General features: G+C 37.4%; 2 protein-coding genes, 5 non-coding genes and 1 pseudogene across 7 annotated transcripts; 7 read left to right on the forward strand and 1 right to left on the reverse strand.

Moving 5' to 3' along the window:
• The first annotated feature begins 676 nt into the window (after nt 1-676).
• On the forward strand, nt 677-872 carry LOC148297248 (U2 spliceosomal RNA). Its single transcript, XR_015833357.1, has one exon. It is a non-coding gene; the product is annotated as a U2 spliceosomal RNA (small nuclear RNA).
• Nucleotides 873-3515: 2643 nt separating this feature from the next.
• Nucleotides 3516-3711, forward strand: LOC148297249 (U2 spliceosomal RNA). The gene has a single exon (XR_015833358.1). It is a non-coding gene; the product is annotated as a U2 spliceosomal RNA (small nuclear RNA).
• A 40-nt stretch (nt 3712-3751) lies between these two features.
• On the reverse strand, nt 3752-6782 carry LOC110771138 (uncharacterized). Its single transcript, XM_021975385.2, has 13 exons — nt 6635-6782; nt 6350-6495; nt 6205-6253; nt 5946-6092; nt 5486-5622; nt 5309-5378; nt 5098-5188; nt 4902-4971; nt 4685-4780; nt 4468-4567; nt 4301-4387; nt 4138-4226; nt 3752-3967 (listed from the first exon to the last, which is right to left on the reverse strand). The coding sequence occupies exons 1-13, from the start codon at nt 6681-6683 to the stop codon at nt 3809-3811; spliced, it is 1290 nt and encodes a 429-aa protein (XP_021831077.1). The 5' UTR covers nt 6684-6782; the 3' UTR covers nt 3752-3808.
• Nucleotides 6783-7010: 228 nt separating this feature from the next.
• On the forward strand, nt 7011-7206 carry LOC148297250 (U2 spliceosomal RNA). The gene has a single exon (XR_015833364.1). It is a non-coding gene; the product is annotated as a U2 spliceosomal RNA (small nuclear RNA).
• A 1268-nt stretch (nt 7207-8474) lies between these two features.
• Nucleotides 8475-8636, forward strand: LOC148297251 (U1 spliceosomal RNA). The gene has a single exon (XR_015833283.1). It is a non-coding gene; the product is annotated as a U1 spliceosomal RNA (small nuclear RNA).
• Nucleotides 8637-11220: 2584 nt separating this feature from the next.
• LOC148297252 (U2 spliceosomal RNA) lies at nt 11221-11407 on the forward strand. Its single transcript, XR_015833174.1, has one exon. It is a non-coding gene; the product is annotated as a U2 spliceosomal RNA (small nuclear RNA).
• A 1629-nt stretch (nt 11408-13036) lies between these two features.
• LOC110771149 (receptor-like protein kinase ANXUR2 pseudogene) lies at nt 13037-14955 on the forward strand (annotated as a pseudogene).
• A 2770-nt stretch (nt 14956-17725) lies between these two features.
• Nucleotides 17726-20779, forward strand: LOC110771147 (receptor-like protein kinase ANXUR1). The gene has a single exon (XM_021975399.2). The coding sequence runs from the start codon at nt 18033-18035 to the stop codon at nt 20613-20615; it is 2583 nt and encodes an 860-aa protein (XP_021831091.2). The 5' UTR covers nt 17726-18032; the 3' UTR covers nt 20616-20779.
• The last annotated feature ends 523 nt before the right edge of the window (nt 20780-21302 follow it).

Raw genomic sequence — 21302 nt, forward strand, 5'->3', positions numbered from 1 at the left:
TCTATTAATTTTATTTAATCTACTATATCAATGTAAATTACAATTTTCTAATATATATTTTCTATGATGTTTTACAGGAAAAGTAGCATTCATAAACCAAATTTTCCAACATTAATAAATAAACACACAGAAATTTAGAATCAGAATAATTTCAATACCCTTTTCAAATAAGTAAATATGGAGACTAATTCCTACACAGTATAGAGAGTCAATTTCGATGTGTAGTGTGCAATAACATATATTATTTGCTGATCACTATTTTTTGTTGGTTTTTTTTTTAATTATTTTTAAAAAAGTTTATGCATATCCTAGCTAGAGCAAAGCCACCTTTCGTCCTAAGCGAAAATTTAAAGGTCTTAAATTACAGATTCAAATGGTATGATTGATATCCGCCATGCATCAACCATGGCATTCAGCAATCTCTTTAGTGAGTCAGAAGCATAACCTTGTTTAGGAAAAGAAAGATTTGCAGATCACTCTACCGTTCAAAGCTAAGCCAAGCCAAGCCATGGAGTAGAAGCTTTGCTTTTGCTGTGTTCTGTTTCTGGTGATAAGATGGCTGTGGATGCGGCAAAAGTACTTCAAGAGAGCGTGTTCGCAATCCCACATCGACCACTTCAAGAAAGGAGGAGAAAGGAGCTGTGTATAAAACAAACCGCACAAGCCATGAATAAACATACCTTTCTCGGCCTTTTGGCTAAGATCAAGTGTAGTATCTGTTCTTATCAGTTTAATATCTGATACGTGGGCTAATGGCCCACACGATATTAAATTAATTTCTTTAGGGGGAGAGCCCAACACAGTAGCTTGCTACTGGGGTTCTCACGCGTCGCCCAAGCGTTGCACTATTGCATGGGCCTGGCGCACCTCACCAAAACGAGTTTAAGCTTTTTACGGTCTAGCACTAAATGTTGTTCATAATATATGTTGTTGTCTAGCCCAAACCATATAAAAAAAATTATTAAATTAAAAATAAAAAGCAAATGCACCAACATTTCCCCACATCTCAAAAAATCTATTTAAAAAAGAAATATAAATATCGGAGATAAGAAAAAAGTTTTGATTTTCCAATGCTGTGTGTTTCCGTATGGGAATGGGAGACACTTGATGACTGACTTTACTTTGAAAATTCGAAAGAAAACTTGAAAGAGGATCCATTTAGATCAACTTGAAAGTGGATCCATGTAGATCACCTTGATGGTCTCGAGCTTTGGCTTTTGAGCCCCCTTATTGAACCTCTCACCAAAATCCCCCTCATTATAGCATTTCCGTCCTCGGATAGTTGTTAGAAATGAAGATGAGATTCATGCAATATCAAAGTGAAGGCAAAACTATGTTTTAGATAAAAGCAATATTAAATTGGGATTTGAACATAAAAGACCTCGGACAATATCAAACTTTCTTTTTCGTCCTGGCTAATACTAAAGACTGACTTTACTCTGGAAATTCGAAAGGAAACGTGAAAGTGAATCCATTTGGATCACCTTGATGATCCACTAGTAATTTTACTTGGGCTTTTTATTTTTTTTTTTTTTTTTTGGTGAACTTTTACTTGGGCTTTTGAGCCCTTGTGACCATTGTATGATTTGGTCATGGGTTTGTCTTGAGCCCTTTGCCTTTGAATAATTTATTTTGTTAATTTCCCATGTCCTTATAATCACCTAGTTTTTTCTAATATTAATTAGGTGCCAATTTTGGGGTCCATATTGGTTATTTACATCCTTATTGGATAGGTGTTAGAAATGATGATGAGATTCATGCACTATCAAAGTGAAGGCAAAACTATGTTTTTGATACCAACGATACTAGATTGGGAATTGAGCCTAAAAGACCTCAGACACAAGGGTAAATGTTTTTAACAAACCCCTTACAAAAGAAAAATGTGTTAAAACATACAAAAAACTGAAACACTTATGTTCACATTTAAGCTAGATTTGTGTTGAAAAGAAGGGTAATAATTAGAAGAGAAGAATATAGAACATACAATCAATTTACAAAACATTAAGCTACCAGATGATATATGCCTTGAATCAAGACACCTATGCTCAAGAAAATTTGTCCACTTCTGTGTTTCAAAAAACCATGTTAAGACACAGGAATATTATAGTTGACCATAGAAGGTATAGTCATGAGCATATTAGAATTGTTCTCTCTCTCTCTCTCTCTCTCTATGAACTCATACACACATGGGAAAATTGGCATAATGTAATATTTCCATACACAATAAAATAGCCAACCAAGTCTCACACAAACTACTCACCTAATCCCAAATATATAAAGGCAATCACTCAAACCTTAGCATATTAAATGTGCAGCATTGAATATAGATCAATTTTCAAACCCTCCTGCTTCCAATGATGAAGAGTTTAAAATCTCTAACACTCGTACTTCTCATTCAAATTGCCTTCCTTCCAATATTCCATTGCAGAATCTTATCCCCAATGGATGCCAATCTCATTGACCAAACATGCATGCAAGAAAACACCAAATTACGATCTTTGCGAGGGTTTTCTTGATCCACCAGGTTTGTGATCTCTGACGTTCAATCGAACGGCAGCTTGAAACCACTTAGGCCGAAGGTGCAGAAATGGGGTGCAAACAGACACACAAATTCTAATTTCCTGTGTGCTCTATTTGGGCTAAAGTAAAAACAACCATTATGTAAAATAAAATCAAGTTGGATTTGCTTATAATCCACAATTATCCACTTAACAGTCGGTGCCAGAACAGTTTTTTTCTCCATTTTTTGTTTGGTTTGGTTTGTTTTGTGTGTAAGACTATAAGCTTATTGGCATATACAACATTGGAACATAGCCAACAAAATTTTCAACCCTTTGTCCTGCTTTCAAAGATGGCAGAGCAAGGCATGAATGATGCTGCCAATGAGGTTGATTATCTATATTCAGCCACCCCGTTTGATAACCATTTCAATTTTGGTTTTTAGTTTTCATATTTTGTGCTAGAGTATAGAGGAAAAAGAGGGAGAATGGAAGTGAGAATAAGAGTGGAGATGTGATTGAGAGGGAAGATGGGATTGAGAGGGAAGATGAGAGGAGATGATGGGAGGGAATGGTAACAAAAGTGAAAACAAAAACCAAAAACTGAAATATATTATGAAATTGTTTTCATTTTCAAGTTTTTGTTTTCACTTTGTTACTCCTTACTCTCAGCCTCTCATCATCTCTATCAATCTCATCCTCACTCTCATTTTCCTCTATACTCTAGGATAAAAAATGAAAACTAAAAACTAAAATTGAAATGGTTATCAAACGGGCTTTTAGCAAATCAATAAATTGGTTCAGTTTCTAAAATATTTTATAATTACTGGATGATTTATACCTATGATGATAATAAGGCTGTGGAGAGGTTTTAGATGTACTTGCATTGACGCACAAAAACAGCAAAGATTTCTTCAAGAAAGGGTATTGACAATCCCATTGTCCCACATCGACCAGTTGAAGAAAGGAGGAGAACGGAGATGTGTATAAAACAATGAGCCCAAGACAGAAATAAGCATACCTTTCTCGGCCTTTTGGCTAAGATCAAGTGTAGTATCTGTTCTTATCAGTTTAATATCTGATACGTGGGCCAATGGCCCACACGATATTAAATTAATTTCTTTAGGGGGAGGACCCACCACAGTAGCTTGCTACTGGGGCTCTCAAGCGTCGCCCAAGCGTTGCACTACTGCATGGGCCTGGCGCACCCCACCAAAGCAAGTTCAAATTTTCCCAGCCAACTAATAAGAATGTAGAAGAAAAATTGAAACCCACCTTAAACAAAACTTATAATGTGAAAGACTGATTTGTTATGACATTGCTATGAGGGAATTTGAAATGGGGAAAGACTTTACGGTTCCGACAATAGAAAGGGCCTCTCTCAGTGCCTGAAGGAGATGGTCTGGATAATCCTCCATACTAGCAATGCCGTGCTGTGATGGCATATTACTTAGGATTCTTCCCACAATCTGAACAAAAAATATCAAACTTTGTACGTGAAAATAGTAAACATTGCCAAAACTAGAATGTGTATCCTAGCCACAAATTTTTGGGCAAAAACTTAAAAACAGCAGTGAAAAAATGTTAACTGAACGTGTTAGGAAGGTAGAAAGTTCAATGTGAATAGAATAAGACTGACCTTTCGTGCATAGCCACCATAAGCAACACCACCGATTATAGCATGCACTGAACTAGACGTTCCAGTTAATATTTCATCCCTTGAGTTTCCTGTAAAAATATTGGAATAAAAAAATTGCAAAAGAACAGAGTGCTTGACCAGATGAGAGGAGGAATTATGTTACTATGGAAGGATGTCGTTTGGAAAAGTCCGACTTTCTTCAACCCATCAACTGTGTGAGCATTGGTGCCACCCGCCAGTTGAAGAAAACCTGCCATTGTCAAGAGATCAAAAGAAAGCATAGCCTCTGTAGTCTGTACCAAAGGTGAATACCAGATCATATGTACAAACCATGAGGCCTATCTTTTATTGCAGCCAAACGAAGAGCAAAAGCAATCGATTCTCTTGTGGCACCTCGACCAATATCTCCACTCATGGGGCGGCCATCCAACTTCAGTTTACAGGTTTTTTATGCAGGTAGAAAGCCAAAAAACTAAGTGAGGTTGTGATGATATATTTTGAAAATATTTTAAGCAATTATGTTGGGTTCAAATTACAGGAGGCACACCTGCCATAGATTGAAGCAACATAGATCTGGTTCCATAACCGAGTACATATCCTTCATTGATGATACTGTTGCCTCCCCAATATCAGGTAAGCTAACCTGGAAATGGCAAAAATTATTGCAGAACTCCTAAGAAATTCTACCAGACAGACAAACAGCGAGTTTACAGCTTAATAGTCCCTGTGAATTATTAAACAGAAGAAGTAGGTGACACACTTACTGCTGCTAATCTCAAATATTTGATCGAGTCGGCCAAACCATCCCAAAGTTCTTTAAATGGAGAAATCTGCCTACAGAAATTAAGGCTTAGTACAGTGGGATTGCCTCCCCTTGAATTGATATAAACTCAATTAGATTAAGTGCATAGAACATCCATGAAATAGTAAAAGTTTCTTCCCTCAATCAAGAAACTGTACCTTCCAGTTGTATGAATCTCTACAGCATCAACATCATTTCTTTTGAGAAGTTCAGAGGTTGTAGCAGCCTCTCTTATATATGAGGTCACTCCTATATCAAATGCACATCAACATATAAAATAATTTTGTATCCAACACATAAATGATAAAAGTTGATGTCTAAAAAGTATACATCTTCTGCATATTACTTTTTCAGTAAAATGATTCATACTTATTTTATCATATGGGCAAACTGGAATGCAACGGCCGCAGCCATAACAGCGTTCAGTTAGAACTCCACCCTGCATATTTAGTTAAAAGTTTTAGAAAGAGATCCTTGATGAACACCATGTACAAAGATATAGAAGCCTCAAAACATTAATATTGCTTTAAGAAAGGGAAAAAACACCTTAAATGCACCAGGTGCATTGGTATGAAAAGAGAGTTGTGTTGTTGAATTTTGAGCCTCCAATGATATTGCATCAGCAGGACAAACTCTCTCACAAGGCTTTGAACAGTCAAGGGGACAATCCTCTGGATCAAATTCTGTTTTTAAGATGGTAATCAATTCGGTAAGACTTAAAAAAATTGTGGGTAACTGAGATGAATCCAAGAAAGCATTGTGTTCATGACAGCTGAGGCAGCCAATCATTAAGACTCAAGATCACAAAGTTATATTGATACATAAAATTACAAAACATGAGCAATTCCGGCTTGGAATTCTACCCAAAAACATAAAGGTATGCAAATTTCACCTAAGATAATTAGAAATAACACAAGAATCTGTGAGCTAAAAGTTACGTTCCATAGGCACTTGAGTTCATGGCAATGCCTATGATGCTAACTAAAGTAAAGAAGAAGGCGCTTACCGGCCTTGCGAAAGTGAAGATCCTCATCATCATTAACACTGATCATGACCCAAGGCCTTCGAAGGGGGAGAATCTCAATTGCTGCATCAATCCCCTCGTTTACGGCATTCACAACTGAGACATCTGCTGCACAGTCTATGCAATCAACTGCAACCGTTCATCCAGTAACATTAATTAATTTAACTTCAAAATATATGCTCACTCACTCAATCAAAAAGAGTTAAAATAAAGCTCCTCAAAAGAGTTTTTAATTAATTACCTCCTGCAAGAGTGTAAACCAGAGAAAGATTCCTTATATCAACCACATCCTAGAGAGAGACAGAGAACAGTTAAATTAGTGTGACAGGAGGTGATATTGAAATGGACGGCTGGAAGGGTTTTAAGGGCCTTGTTGCTGTAATTACCTCAAAGCTTGCACCACATATGAGCTTGACCCAGTTGCCATTTTGAAGAGATTTTACTGGTGAGCACGTTATTGATGGAACCCCAACAGTTTTTATGAGATTCCTCACGTCTTCAAGGCCTTTGTTGCTTTTAAAGTTCACTTTTGCTGAAATTTTTTAAGACAGAGAACTGTCAGAGATGGAAAGAGAAAGAAGAAGAAGAAATGATGTTAAGGAGAAATTGAAGTACTGCAGGAAAAGCTCATAACACAAAAGCCATCAGAAAGTGAAAGAGAAAGGAGAAACCTTGGTGCTGAGGAGAAATAGAAGCACTGCAGGAAAAGCTCAAAGCCATCTCAACGAACAAGGCACAGAGATTTTCATTAATGGATAAATGAGCCAGAATTTGGCGGTGAAATATCCCAAGAACCTGTTAGTCTGTTGGGGATAATTTGGGCTTTCATTTTTTTCCAAGAGCTGTGACAGGCCCAGTTCAATTAAACTAAAAGCACGTTGAGCCCAATGTCAAGGGATGCAGCAGTAAATTTACTGAAAAAAACAAGTACAGAGACGGCAAGAGAGAGTTTTTCGAGAAAGTGTTTTCGCATTCCCACATCGACCACTTGATGTAAGTAGGAGAACGGAGATTGTATAAATAAGTCAGCCCAAGACAGTGAAAAGCATACCTTTCTCGGCCTTTTGGCTAAGATCAAGTGTAGTATCTGTTCTTATCAGTTTAATATCTGATACGTGGACCAATGGTTCACACGATATTAAATTAATTTCTTTAGGGGGAGAGTTCACCACAGTAGCTTGCTATTGGGGCTCTCGGGCGTCGACCAAGTGTTGCACTACTGCATGGGCCTGGCGCACCCTACCAAAACAAGTTCAAATTGTTCAAGAAAAACAGAAGCCAATGGAAACTGATCTTATAATGTGGAAATCAAGGGTTTTTTGCCAATGTAATGTGGAAAACTAACAGTCATAAAACCCACTTATGCCAATAACGCCGATCAAAGGCATAAAACCCACTTAAGACATTACATTGGCCAAAAACCCAAACACTCAAAAAAAAAAACCTTCCCATTTGAAATACAAACCATAAAAAAACAAAGTTGAGGCCCAAAAACAAAGATCCCGCCCAAAATAACACAAACAAAGAAAACTCTAAACCTAAGAACATGAAACTAATGTACCATCAACACATGTCTACAACTGCAGAGGAGTAACCGTTAAATAAAACCAAAGCTTCCAACGGAGAATAGGGGTGGGCAAGACACCAAAGTTTCAAAGAGTGCTACTACAATCCAAAAATAAGTGCAAAATGTACTTTAAATACATTGACATACTAGAAAGTGCCACCGAGGAAGAATGACGGAAGAGGCACTCGTGGAGTTGAGGAGCAAAGGATGGTGGTGGAGATCTGATGCCGAGATGCAACTGAATGCAATGGGTAGAGAACAATATAATATATAAGGGGAAAATGGTGGAGATCTTAGTCCACTATTAAAGAATGCAAATGGATATATTCTCGACTCTAATAAAGGAAAATTCTGAATCCAACGGAAACTAAAGTAATATAGTTTTCTATTACATTCTCTTTACCCTGACATTATGTGTGCATTAAAAATAATTGATGTTGTTAAGTCAAATTGTTGAGGTTAAATGTGTTTAGGATGAGTGGAGAGAAAGCTTCTGATGAGCTGCAACTAAATCACACACAGAAAACCATTCATTGTGAAATTCAATCAAGCTCTCAAAGTACACCTTATGCAGCTGCTGTGTTTGTCAATTATACTGTAGCTGCGCATCTAATTCTACAAAACCCCTAGTCTATGAGACTATATATGACCAGTTTCCTTTCTTATTTCCTTTATTATTTCGCGTTGGACTTTGGAGGTGAAAACATGCAACTTTTCACTGCTAAGATTTTACTTTTCGTATATGCTCCTTAATATTTTACTTATAATAAATATTTTAATTACAAGTGTTTCTCTAGTTTAATCTTGTCAAATTGCATGTCTTTGGCACTTTTCCCGTCATTTTAGCCTGTGATTATATCTAGCTTCAAGTACCACATCGGAAATGCACAAGAAGTGAAAAGCGAGAATCATGTATAAAAGAGGAACTAGAGGCACTTTAAAAAATACTTACCTGGACGGGGTCTATGGGCGATCAAGAAGGCTCATGGCCTAGGTTGGTGACCTCCATTGCACTTAGGAGGGGTGCCCGCCTATGGTCTCCTCAACGTAGGAGAGCTAACGTCATAATTTGTTGCAGTGGGGGCATGCGTTCGCGCGGCCCCTACCTCAATTCAATATCAACTTTATGCTAATGGCTAGCAAAATAGGGTTAATTTCTCAATTTTTCTAGTATAATTGTTTAATATATCAGTTGTTTAATTCAATTCGCAATTTCCCAAGTTCAATTGTGACATAGTTTGTTCTTAGCCCAAAAACACATATATTCAAAGAATTGATTCTAAATCAGCATGTTTTTTCTCCTAAAAAAAATCAGCATGTTGAATATGTTTCATATTTACCTACTGCCGTACTCATAAGGTTTTTGTGTTCTGCCTTATCTACTGCCGTGCTCACAGAGTTTTTGTGTTTCACCTTACCTACTGTCATGCTCACAGGGTTTTTGTGTTATGCTTTTATGTGCTCTATTTGTTTGGGTTTGTCAATTGTTTCACTTGTGATTTATGACAAGGCCTTCTCTACAGTTGTTCAATTGGTCAATGTCGAGTATGGTGTTTTATGACTCGCTTGTCAAGTTGGGTATGCGAAATATCTTTGCCCCAACTTAAGGGGGAGTGTTGGCGAGTCCTAACTTAGTTAGGATTTTGGTTATTTACCCATTTATCTAGTCCTATTATAATTTAGATTTATTTTCTATTGTAATTTAGATATATTTCCTATTTTATTTAGGGTTAACACATCTTTGTACTTATATAAATACCTCCATAATGGAGATGAATAAATATATGAGCATAACTGAATATATGCCCTACTTTGTTTGACTTAGATTATATGAACTTTCACGGCTCCCAAATTCGAGTCCAATTATTCATGTACCTTGAATGTGGAGGTTGCCAGAAAGTTGCCAATTTTTTTATCGCCTTATTGTATATGAAATTTGATTTTTTTTTTTATATAAAAATAATCAGAATCAAGTTTCATTAATATAAAAAGCTAAAGCTAGTTACATCAAAGAAAACTGAAAACAACAAAAGCAACACAAAAGACATCAAGCCCATTACAGTCATAAAACTCACTATAGGCATAACGCCAATCAAAGGTATCAAACCCAATAGGCTTAAAAACCCACTTAAGACATTACATTGGCAAAAAACCCAAACATTTAAATAAATAAATAAATAAATAAAAAACAACATCCCATTTGAAAAACAAACCATAAAAAAAACAAAGTTGAGGCCCAAAAATAAAGATCCTGCCCAAAATAACACAAACAAAGAAAACCCTAAACCTAAGAACATGAAACTACTGTACCACCAAAGCACGTCTACAATCGCGGAGGAGTAACCGTTAAATAAAACCAAAGCTTCCAACGGAGAATGGTGGTGGACAAGCCACCAAAGCTTCGAAGAGCGCTACTGCAATTTAAAAAAAAAGGTACAAAATGCACTTTAAATACATTCACATACCAAAAAGTGCCACTGAGGAAGAACGACGGAAGAGGCACCTATGAGGAGCAAAGGATGGTGGTGAAGATCTAACGCCGAGATGCAGCCGCATGTGATGGGTAGAGAATAATATAACATATAGGGGGAAAGTGGAGGATGAAAGTGAGAAGTGTATGGTGAAAACCAAAGGTGGTGGGTGGGGGAGAAAGATTAGGGAGAAGTTGTAGATCTAGGGTTTCCATGTTCACCCAAATTTTAGGGGAAAAAAGGTGAGGGTAGAGAGAAGAAGGGGAAAAAAAACAGGTTCAGAAAAGAAAAGGGAAGAAAGGAGAGAGGATAGGGTAGTGGGGGGAGGTGCACCCTCTGGTACGGCGTTGAAGGGCTTATGAGGATATGCTAGTGTTGAGAGCTCTTTCAGTGTAGAAATTTTCCTCTTTGAAAATTTGATGTTCTTAATTGGCAAGGGCATGTCAATTGTATTTTGGTATAACATACTCTTAGAGTTGGTAAAAACTGACACACTCATCAAACAAACAAATCCTCAATTTACAAAGTTGAATTTTAAAGTACACCCTATGGCCTATCCTCACATTTAGACACTTCAATTTCAATTACTTAATGTTGAAACATTGTTGGTTTTCAATGAGTTTGCAAACGAAACATTCAAGTACAAACACGTGAATAGATGTTATTATGGGAACATGATATGTATGTGCCTGCCTAGAGCATTTCCACCCATTGTGCCGTGGCAAAGGGTAAGGGCAAGTAAAGACAGACACTATTCACTTGAATATTGTCTGCCCTATCCTTTTTAATTTTGCTTTCCCACTTATTGCCATGGCAAGTAAAGGCAAATACTATGCACATGAGATATGAGAAAATGAATTTGTATGGAGTTTTGGTGTGGGAAGTGAAGAACACAGCTAGGTAGGTTTTTTTAAAATTTTATTGGGAATTTAAATTGGTCGCTGATGTCACGCTAATATTCATGGGCTGGCTCGGGTAAATATGGCCCATTCTTACCCAGTCAAACTTTTGTTGCTCTGGGCATTAATTCAAGACTAGGCTGCCTTTTGCTAGGCCAAAAGGCAACCAGTGGAAGTGCTTTAACTAAATGCCTTTGGCTGCCCACAATTATTTTTGGTGGGATTCAAGAGTGTTCGCAAATATCCCACATCGACAAGTTGAAGAAAGGAAATGAATAAAGGTGTACGTATAAAAGAATCAGCCCAAGACAATATTAAGCATACCTTTCTCGACCTTTTGGCTAAGATGAAGTGTAGTATATGTTCTTAATCAGTTTAATATCTGATACGTGGGTCAATGGCTCACATGATATTAAATTAACTTCTTTAGGGGGAAGGTCCACCACAGTAGCTTACTACTGGGGCTCTCGCGTGTCCCCAAAAGCCACAAATTTATACACACATTTTCAACCTTTCAATTAAAGTAGTTTTAAACTTTTAATGGTTGAGATTGCATTTGAAAAGAAATCAATATCATCTCAACTATATATGATTAATATGCCTTGAAACTAACACATTTTCTCTCTCCTCCCTCCTCATAAATTCAAACCAGAAACTTATGACTTAATTTGTTCTCAAACGTTTAAACAAATTTTTTTGCCTTTGGTATAATCTACTAGACACATGTATGTTACAGAGTCATGATTATGATCAGGAAGCTTTGTGATGGATGGTCCGAAGCCATATGAAGAAATCCATGGCTGTTCATAGTCGTCCTCCAGCTCACATTGAAATGTTGATAACTGCTTTTCCTTTTTAATGGGTGGGGGGGTGTCTTAAATCTTCAATATTGTTCCAATTCCCAAATTTTTATATACTTACTAGAATAATTAAAGAGCTGTACGTAAGCAGTGGTGGACCTATTAAGGCACAAGAATGTGCAGCTACACCTTCTCTCACCGGAAAAATCATTGTAGGTTCTTCAAATTGCCTCTTTGCTTCAACATTTAAGTAAATGTCTTTGTCTTTTTTCTTTCATTTATTTTTTATATTACTCCATTTACTTAAGTTTATAACGTAAATAAGGAAGTACCCCCATTTGGATTCAAATAAAAATACTAGAAAATCAAATTCCCACCAAATCAAAATTTGAAAAATCGATTTTAGTGCAAAATACGATTTAGGCTAAAAATGATGGCTCATTAAGTCAATATATATATATATATATATATATATATATATATACTTCATACTAAAATCCCATAAAATCAAGCTTTCTTATTTGATGTGTACGGAATAAAAGCCGCCAAAAATTATCTTGAGAAAATGATTATTCCGAAAAATTATTTTTCATACTTAGTCAATATTTTTACATAAAAGAATTTTTCATGTATGATATGAATGCATGAAGGGACTTAAAATCAATCTAGGTAAAAAACTTTAGATGTTCAATTCACAAAGAGTTTTTAGCCTTTCAAAATTGGACCTCTGCTAAAAAATTTCTAGATCCGCCAGTGTATGTAGGACGTGTTTTGCACGTATTATTTAGAAGCTCACAGGCAAAGTAGTGTTCCTTTTTATTTTTCTTCAGGTAAATGAAAGCAATGCCTACCTTAGTACATGCATTAAAGAAGTATTGTTTATTATTAAAACACCAAAAAAGAAAAGAAAAACAGGGGATGGAAACGTCACACTCTCACGTAATATTATTAATTTACGTGTTAAAATTTAATACTGATGGAGGCTCCGTTTTAGTTTAGTATTTGCTAATTTTGGAGTTTTCTCTTCAAATACACTCTATATGAATTTTTGTATAATATATTATGTTAAAATGGACTTATTTAAAAAAAGAAAAAAAGGTAATAGAAAGTACTAATGGTAAAAGGAATAGATGTAATTTTATACACCCATGCAATGCAAAACATCTACAACCCAAAAGATAATTTGGGATCAGTCTTCGACTCGGTCAATGCCAAAGAGAATTAAGCGCCTCTCTCTTTACCGTTACTCTCCAACCACATAACGACCTCCTGTCCTAACAACCCTCCACCGGTAATGGACACAAAATTTCAAAGAAGAAAACAAAACAAAATTACAGAGAAATGAAAGCAAAACACAGTTGGAATTCTAATTCTTGCATCACTTCCTAAAATTCTCAGGTAAATTTCTAATCTTTTCTTCAATTTAAAGAAAAAAAAAGATCGAAAAAAAACGAAGTTCGATTTGATAGAGCCACTGCAATTGAATTCTTGTACAGGAATGTTTCCCAGTTTTCCTGTACTCTGTTTTTCCCCTGTGACAACAATTGGCCTTGTCCTCCCCTGACATCTCAGTTGTTGAAATCTCTCCATCTCTACAGGGTTGCTCCATTCAGCTATGATCTCCAAAACCCAAATCTTGTTTTCTCTGATTTTGCTTTCCTCTTTCTCATTAAACGCCATTCATGTTCTCTGCAAAGCCCCAGCCCCAGCCCCAGCCCCAGCCTCAGCCTCCGAGTCCCAATTCATCTCTTGTGGCTCTTCCCCGTATGGCGAAACTGATTCGTATGGCCGCAAATGGGCCTCGGATTCAAAGTTTCTCACCTCCTCCGACAACACGAAGAGTGCAACAACCGACTACCAAGACCCAGCTCTGCCTTCCAAAGTCCCATACATGACAACGAGAATCATCAACTCTGCAACATCATACAAGTTCTCTGTTTCATCCAGTCAGCGCCTTCTCTTGAGATTCCAGTTTTACCCATCCGTTTACGAGTCTTTGGAAAACAACAAAGCAATTTTCGACGTAACGGCGAATGGCCTCACTCTGCTCCGCCATTTCAGTCCTTTCATCACAGCCCTGGCTCTCACGCAGGCCTACATCATAAGAGAGTACTCGCTCGTCCCTGTACCATCCGGCTCTCTAACCATCACATTCACACCTTCTTCGAAACACGAAAATTGCTTCGCTTTCGTCAATTCAATCGAGATAATCCCCATGGAGGACACGTTCAAGCCCGCAGACTTGCTCGGGTTCAGGGGCCAATCAATCGACGTCAAAGGCTCTTCGCTCCAGACCATGCACAGGCTCAATGTCGGCGGAGGCTACATTCCACCAATAAACGACTCAGGGCTGGCCAGGACTTGGCTAGATGACTCGCCCTACTTGTTAAACGCAGCTTTCGGGGCCTCATTTTTCGATGGGATCTTTCTTGGGGTTGCAATTGAGGCTGACAATAATGTTACAGTTAAATACACTGATGATGTGCCAGAATTTGTTGCACCTCTCAGTGTGTACAGGACAGCAAGATCCATGGGGCCCGATCCGAAAGTCAATGAGAAATATAACCTCACTTGGGTTTTCCAGGTTGATGCAAATTTTACATATCTGGTTAGGTTCCATTTCTGTGAGTTCCAAAGCACCAAGGCCAATGAGAGATCGTTCGATATTTTTCTCAACAACCAAACAGCAGAGGAGACTGCAGATGTGATTCAGTGGGCAGGGTCCATAGGGACGCCGATTTATAAGGATTATGCAACTCATATTAATGATAAAGAGGGAGATGAGATGCTTTGGGTGGCCTTGCATCCAAACCTGGGGCAGCATCCTGAGTATTATGATGCAATTCTTAATGGACTGGAGATCTTTAAGGTCAATGACACCCATGGGAACTTTGCAGGTCCAAATATTGTGCCCTCAAAGATGCTTCTTAACGCTGACGCTGCAGCCAGGAGTTTTATGCCAAACTTACTCTAGACCTTGATGTTGGGGGATTTTGTGGAAATGGATCCCCTTTGATTCATATACTTAACTTAAACTATTTTGATTCCAAATTTCCAGGGTTTCAAAGCATGTAAGTGTGATACTTTTTTTAAAAATGCAATTTATGGGCCACATTACAGGTAAAGAACAAGCATACGATGGTCGACTATGATAGTAAAATCTCTTTCATTTGCATCATAATTTTTTTTTTGTTGACAAAGAACTATGTATTAAAATAAGCGTCATCATCCTTTGTTTCTATCTTAATAACAATATTGCAACCCTTCAAAAGACAGAATTAAAAAGTTTGAGTACTTGTAATTGTGTTTCTCCTTAATTAGTTCGTGATTGTGAGGTACTTTTGAGTACCAATTACATTACTTGTTAAGGGCACCTCCAGCGCGAGCCCCAAACCGGGCAAATGGCAGCCCCAAGCCCCAAACCCCACTCCAGCGCGCAAGGTCCATCCTGGGCAAGGGGTGGGACCCACCAGCCACGGCAAGCCCACGAGCAAGAATCGACTGGGCTGTTGACCGAAGGCTGCTTACGTTAGCGGCTAACCCACAGCTGCCAGAAACACGTGGCTTCTCCTGGAGCCTCCGATCCAATCCAACAGCTCTCCAATTTTTGGCTAAAAAAATTGAAAAATTTTGTAAAAAATATCAAAAAATTATGGAAATTTTTTTATATAAATAACTACCAATATTATTCACTTTTCACACCAAATCTTCATACAAATTCATCTCCTTCCAATATTTTTCACTTTCCACACCAAATTTTCTACTACAAAATTTCATTTGTGCAAAAATACAAATGACCTCTTCAATCGAAGTCGAAGGGTCGTGGACAAAAGTTCGAAGAGGTTAAAATCTTGGCGACGAGGTAAAAAAAAAAAAAAAATTGCCGTTTTATTAAATTTAATGTCATTTTAAAAATATATTTCTTGCATTTCCAATTTCATTTTTTAAAATAGATTATTCAAGGCAAAACAAACAAGAGGAAAACCATTACACATGGCTCCTCAATGGTGCATTTGGATGAGGGAAATAAACTTGGGATTTTGACAAAACTCAGAATTTCTAAATTGACATGAACCAATTCTCGTTTTTGGATTAAAAAACATAGAAATTTAGAAATTCCGCGTGGGAAAAAACATGGAATTTGGAGATCATAAATCCCAACTTTAAATTCTATCTAAAAGTCATCATATCTAAAATCCCAAGAGATTGAGTTTTTAAAAAAGACAACTTTACAAATAAAGGTTAAATTCCGTGTTTTAAATCCGTCACCCAAACAAGAAACTTTACAAATTCTAGAACATTAATTTATGTCATTTTAAATTCCGTAATTTATGAAATCCTTTGTGCTTTTAAATTTCCTCATCCAAACACACTGCAAGTGAACAATGCCCGTAGTCGGTTCCAGTGGTGTGTTCCATGTCATAAATAATGGCACTACTACGTCCTCCGAAATAAAATACTCCCCCACGTCGTGATCTGGTGGAACCACCTCTGCCAATGATTGTATCGTCCTTGTACTCGATTGTGTATGACTATGAGGATCAGGAGTATTTCAATTGTATGATGAGTGCGATGTGAATTTTATAATAAATACGGACACGTGGCAACCGAAAATCTTATCCGAAAATTTAATCCTAAAATTTAATCCGAAAATCTTATCCAAAAATTTTATCTGAAATTTGAGATGAGAATTTTATAATAAATAGTGACATGTGGCAACCGAAAATTTTATCCGAAAATCTTATCAAAATTAATGGTTTAAGAATAAAAAATAGAAAATAAATTAAAGTGAATAGTATTGCCCTTACCCTTGCCTTTTGGGGTGGAAATAAAAAAAGCAAGGCTGCCACTATTCATGTGAATAATGACAAACATTGCGTTGTCTTTGCCTTGCCCTTACCTTTTGGGGTGGATGTGCTCTAATGAGAAACAATAAAAACAACCGAAGAAAAAAGGGAGCACAATCACTTAAAAGTGGACTGCATGGGAGAATGGGCATTAGCTTCCATTCTTATAAGAAAGCCCTCTTATGATGTTTCTAATACTCTATGCAACATTCTATGTGTGTATGTGACAAGAAAAAGGTGTATTTCAAAATTTCATAGTTTGAAAAAAATCATTCGAACTAAGCTTGTGAACCTTGATATTTGGTTTGACTCGACTCATTTACACCACTATGTAAGAAAAAGTGATTTACAGTAATAATTTATATACATTTTAAAAACATTATTCTTGCACTATTATAGTGGTGAACCTTATGTAATCATATTTTGTTATAATTTATATATAATTATAATGCCAAGATGAGCTATTGCCTTACACAATTTTGTCAAGATCTGACCTAAGTTCTATGTAATTAATGTGATATAAAGTGCCTTAACAAATCAAATAGGGATTATAAATATGAATTAGTATAATATATAATTTGTCTTATATAGTTATTTATTTATGAATATTGTATATCCGATTTTGAATATGATCTGAATTTAAAAATAAAAATAAATTATACATGTTTTTTCTTTTGTGTAGAGAAGGATTATACTTAGCTTCTTATAAAATTACCAGAAAGACGAATTTAGTGTCATGTATATGATTTTGGGTGATCGTTGGTGGAGGAGTCTCAAATTGTCTTATTTTTTATGTTAGATTGCTCCGTCATTATAATTATAATGGCCATTTATGGCTAGCTTGTATTGGTCATTTATGGCTAATGATTTTTTTAACTGAATTATAAATGCAATTTCATAATCTTTTTTTTATTTAAAAAAATGTGTCATGGATATTATGCTTTGTGATTGGGATTTCAATTGACCCATGCAGTGCAAGCATGCATATTACAAACAAAACCAAAGTATAATTCGGATTCATTCATCAATCCACTCGGTGAATGTATCACCACTCAAAATCAAACCTAAAGAAACGCCAAGGCAGTCAATGCCAAACACCATTTACCGTTTCTCTCTCTAACCCAATTACTCTCTGACCAGTAACTACCTCCTATCCTAACGTTCCCTAGACCCTGGACCCAAAAAAAAAAAAAAACAGAGAAAAATGAAAGCAAAAACACATCTTGATTTGTAATTCTTGCATATCATCCTGAAATTTCCAGGTAAATTTGTAATCTTTACTTTTCATGAAAACCAGAAGACCCCATTTGGATTTAGTACAGTTATTGTAATTGAACCTCAGGAAAGTACAGGAAAACATTTTCTCTCATTGTTCTTGTTCTCCTGTACTCTGTTTTCCCCTGTACCATAAATACATATTGATCTTGTTCTTCCTTAACCTTTTAGCTCTTGAATTCTCCATCAAAAGGGTTTCCATTTTCAGCAATGATCTCCAAAACTGATATCTTATATTCTCTGATCTTGTTATCTTTCTCATTAAACACCGTTCATGTTCATAGCAAAGACTCTGATTCTTACGTCATTTCTTGTGGCTCTTCAAGTGGAGGCACCGATTCCGATGGCCGCAAATGGGCCTCAGATTCCCAGTTTCTTACGTCCTCCGATAAATCGAACACGGTAACGGCCCAATACCAAGACCCTTCTCTGCCTTCTCAAGTTCCATACATGTCTGCAAGAATTTTCAACTCTGCGTCGTCGTACAAGTTCTCTGTTTCACCCAAGCAACGCCTTTTGGTCAGGCTCCATTTTTATCCAACTTCCTACAACAGCCTCGACCCTTCCAACTCATATTTCGACGTGGTTGGAAATGGGTTTACTCTCCTTCACAATTTCAGTGCCTCCATTACAGCCCAAGCTCTCACACAGGCCTATATCATGAGAGAATTCTCACTCATTCCTCCCCAGTCTGGCTATCTCAACATCACATTCATACCCTCTTCACAGCATGATAAATCCTATGCTTTTGTCAATGGGATTGAGGTCATCTCAATGCCTGCTGATATGTTCAAGCCTGCACACTTGATCGGGTTCCAGGACCAAACTGTCGAGGTCCAGAGCTCTTCCCTTCAGACCATGTTCAGGCTCAATGTTGGTGGACAGTTTATTCCTACAACCAATGATTCAGGGCTTTCAAGGACATGGTACGATGATTCGCCATACTTGTTTGGTGCAGCATTTGGGGTCACATCTGAGGCTGGTAAAAATGTTAGCATTAAATATCCTCCTGAAGTGCCAGGCTATATTGCACCTCTGAATGTGTACAGCACAGCTAGATCAATGGGACCGGACCCGAAAATCAATCAGAATTACAATCTCACATGGGTTTTCTCTGTTGATGCCAATTTTACATATGTTGTTAGGTTCCATTTTTGTGAGCTTCAACTCACCAAGATTAATCAGAGGGTGTTTGATATTTTCCTCAACAACCGAACAGCACAGAAATCTGCTGATGCGATTGCTTGGGCAGGGTCCATAGGAGTGCCACTTTATAAAGATTATGCAACTGTTGTTAATGATAGAGATGGTGATGAGGAAATATGGGTGGCATTGCATCCATCTGTGTCAGAGAAGCCTGAGTATTATGACTCAATTCTTAATGGTTTGGAGATCTTTAAGCTCAATGACACACGTGGGAACTTGGCAGGCCCAAATCCTGAGCCTTCAAAGATGCTTCAAGAAGCCGAGGCTGCTGCAGCTAGTAATTTTTCTCCCCCGCCGGAATCCAAGAGCAAGGGTGAAGTAATTGGAATAGCTGGTGGGGCTGCTGGTGGCGCGGCTGTAGTTGCAGCAGTATGCTTTGTTGTGTACATAAAGAAGAAGAGAAAGAATGGAATGGAGTCTGGGATGGGTGCTTGGTTGCCCCTTTATGGTAACTCTCACACATCAACTATTTCTGGCAAGAGCAACACTGGTAGCAGCCACCTTTCAAGTCTGGCTGCTGGTCTATGTAGGCATTTTTCATTATCTGAGATAAAACATGGTACCAAGAACTTTGATGAATCTCAAGTTATTGGGGTTGGAGGGTTTGGGAAGGTTTACAAAGGCATTATTGATGGAGGGACCCAAGTGGCTATAAAAAGATCGAATCCATCTTCGGAGCAAGGAGTTAATGAATTCCAAACTGAAATTGAGATGCTTTCAAAGCTTAGACATAAGCATTTAGTCTCTTTGATTGGTTTTTGCGAAGAAGACGGGGAGATGGTTCTTGTTTATGATTACATGGCTAATGGGACTCTAAGGGAACACCTATACAAGAGCAACCAACCTCCCTTGTCATGGAAGCAAAGGTTAGAAATTTGCATTGGAGCTGCTAGAGGATTACATTATCTTCATACTGGTGCCAGGTACACCATCATCCATAGAGATGTGAAAACCACAAACATTCTATTGGACGAGAATTGGGTAGCTAAAGTGTCTGATTTCGGGCTATCAAAAACAGGTCCTAATATTAGTCAAAATCAAACCCATGTTAGTACGGTGGTGAAGGGTAGCTTTGGGTACTTGGACCCTGAATATTTCCGCAGGCAACAATTGACAGAAAAATCTGATGTGTACTCTTTTGGGGTGGTTCTGTTTGAAGTCCTGTGTGCCAGGCCAGCGCTCAATGCTACATTGCCAAAGGAACAAGTTAGTCTTGCAGATTGGGCTATACATTGTCGAAAAAAGGGAATTCTCGGCGAAATTATTGATCCGCATCTTAAGGCAGGACCCCCTATAAATCCTGAGTGTCTGAAAAAGTTTTCAGAGACAGCTGAGAAGTGCTTAGCTGATCATGGACTTGAACGTCCTTCAATGGGTGACGTCCTTTGGAACCTCGAGTTCGCACTTCAACTGCATGAAAACCCTGATGGAGAAGCAGTTGTTGCTCAAGATAAAGCAAATGATGCTTATGCAATTCACAATTCCACATTGACCGTCGAGGAAGAGAGCACTGCAAGTGAGGCTACTGTAGAAGACTTAAACACAAGTGCAGTTTTTTCACAAATAGTGAATCCAAGAGGAAGATGAGGCCAATCATGTAAACTATGCCTCGATCATCTCTTTTTCTATATTGTTTTGTTTTCTGGCTAGGAATTTTGTTTTAGTAGGCTGTGTATTGATATCATGCCTCTTCAAATTTTTGTTTTTCACCTTGGTAGATCCAAGAAGACAGAATGGAAACTATTGCAGAAATTTTTTGGGGCATGATCCCATCTCTCCATCCGGTAAATACCTTTATTTATTTAAGGAATTTGTCAATTCTTGTTTTGGTTTCTGTATTTGAAGGAAAATAATGTGGCTTTCTGCCAATACCAATTAGATATGGGCAAAATGACAACACAGCTCATGTAAGCATGTAAGCCTGTAAATTATAAAGTTGAAGACAAACATAAAGTAAGCACAGGGGAAGCATTTAAACACAGACACCAAATGTTCTGAATTGCATAATACTATTTACAGAATGATTACAAAAATAACAATTTGGTTCCCTTTTTGTTGTTCCATCACAACAAGCATGGAGAAGGCCATTTTCAAAACCCCTTTTTCTTTGTACAAAATTCAATACCCCATTTATAGGCAAAAAATAAAAGAGTCTCCAATCATTCATTTCTGCGTTTTTTTTAAAGTCAACATTCATTCTGTTTTCTACTTATCTGTACTTGAGCTCTGGTTGCCAAAGCCAGAGAGAGAGAGAGAGAGAGAGAGAGAGAGAGA

Source organism: Prunus avium, chromosome 1 (assembly GCF_965620075.1).
Source record: "Prunus avium chromosome 1, drPruAviu1.hap1.1, whole genome shotgun sequence".
Classification (NCBI taxonomy): domain Eukaryota; kingdom Viridiplantae; phylum Streptophyta; class Magnoliopsida; order Rosales; family Rosaceae; genus Prunus; species Prunus avium.

What these genes read in the sequence shown, in the direction of transcription:
- LOC110771138 (XM_021975385.2), bottom strand. Translation starts at nt 6,683, where the DNA reads ATGGCTTTGAGCTTTTCCTGCAGTGCTTCTATTTCTCCTCAGCACCAA. An exon ending in TATGTGGTGCAAGCTTTGAG is followed by an intron (nt 6,254 to 6,349) that starts GTAATTACAGCA and finishes GTCTCTCTCTAG; the next exon opens with GATGTGGTTGATATAAGGAA. An exon ending in GTTGCTTCAATCTATGGCAG is followed by an intron (nt 4,568 to 4,684) that starts GTGTGCCTCCTG and finishes TGTAAACTGAAG; the next exon opens with TTGGATGGCCGCCCCATGAG.
- LOC110771147 (XM_021975399.2), top strand. Translation starts at nt 18,033, where the DNA reads ATGATCTCCAAAACTGATATCTTATATTCTCTGATCTTGTTATCTTTC.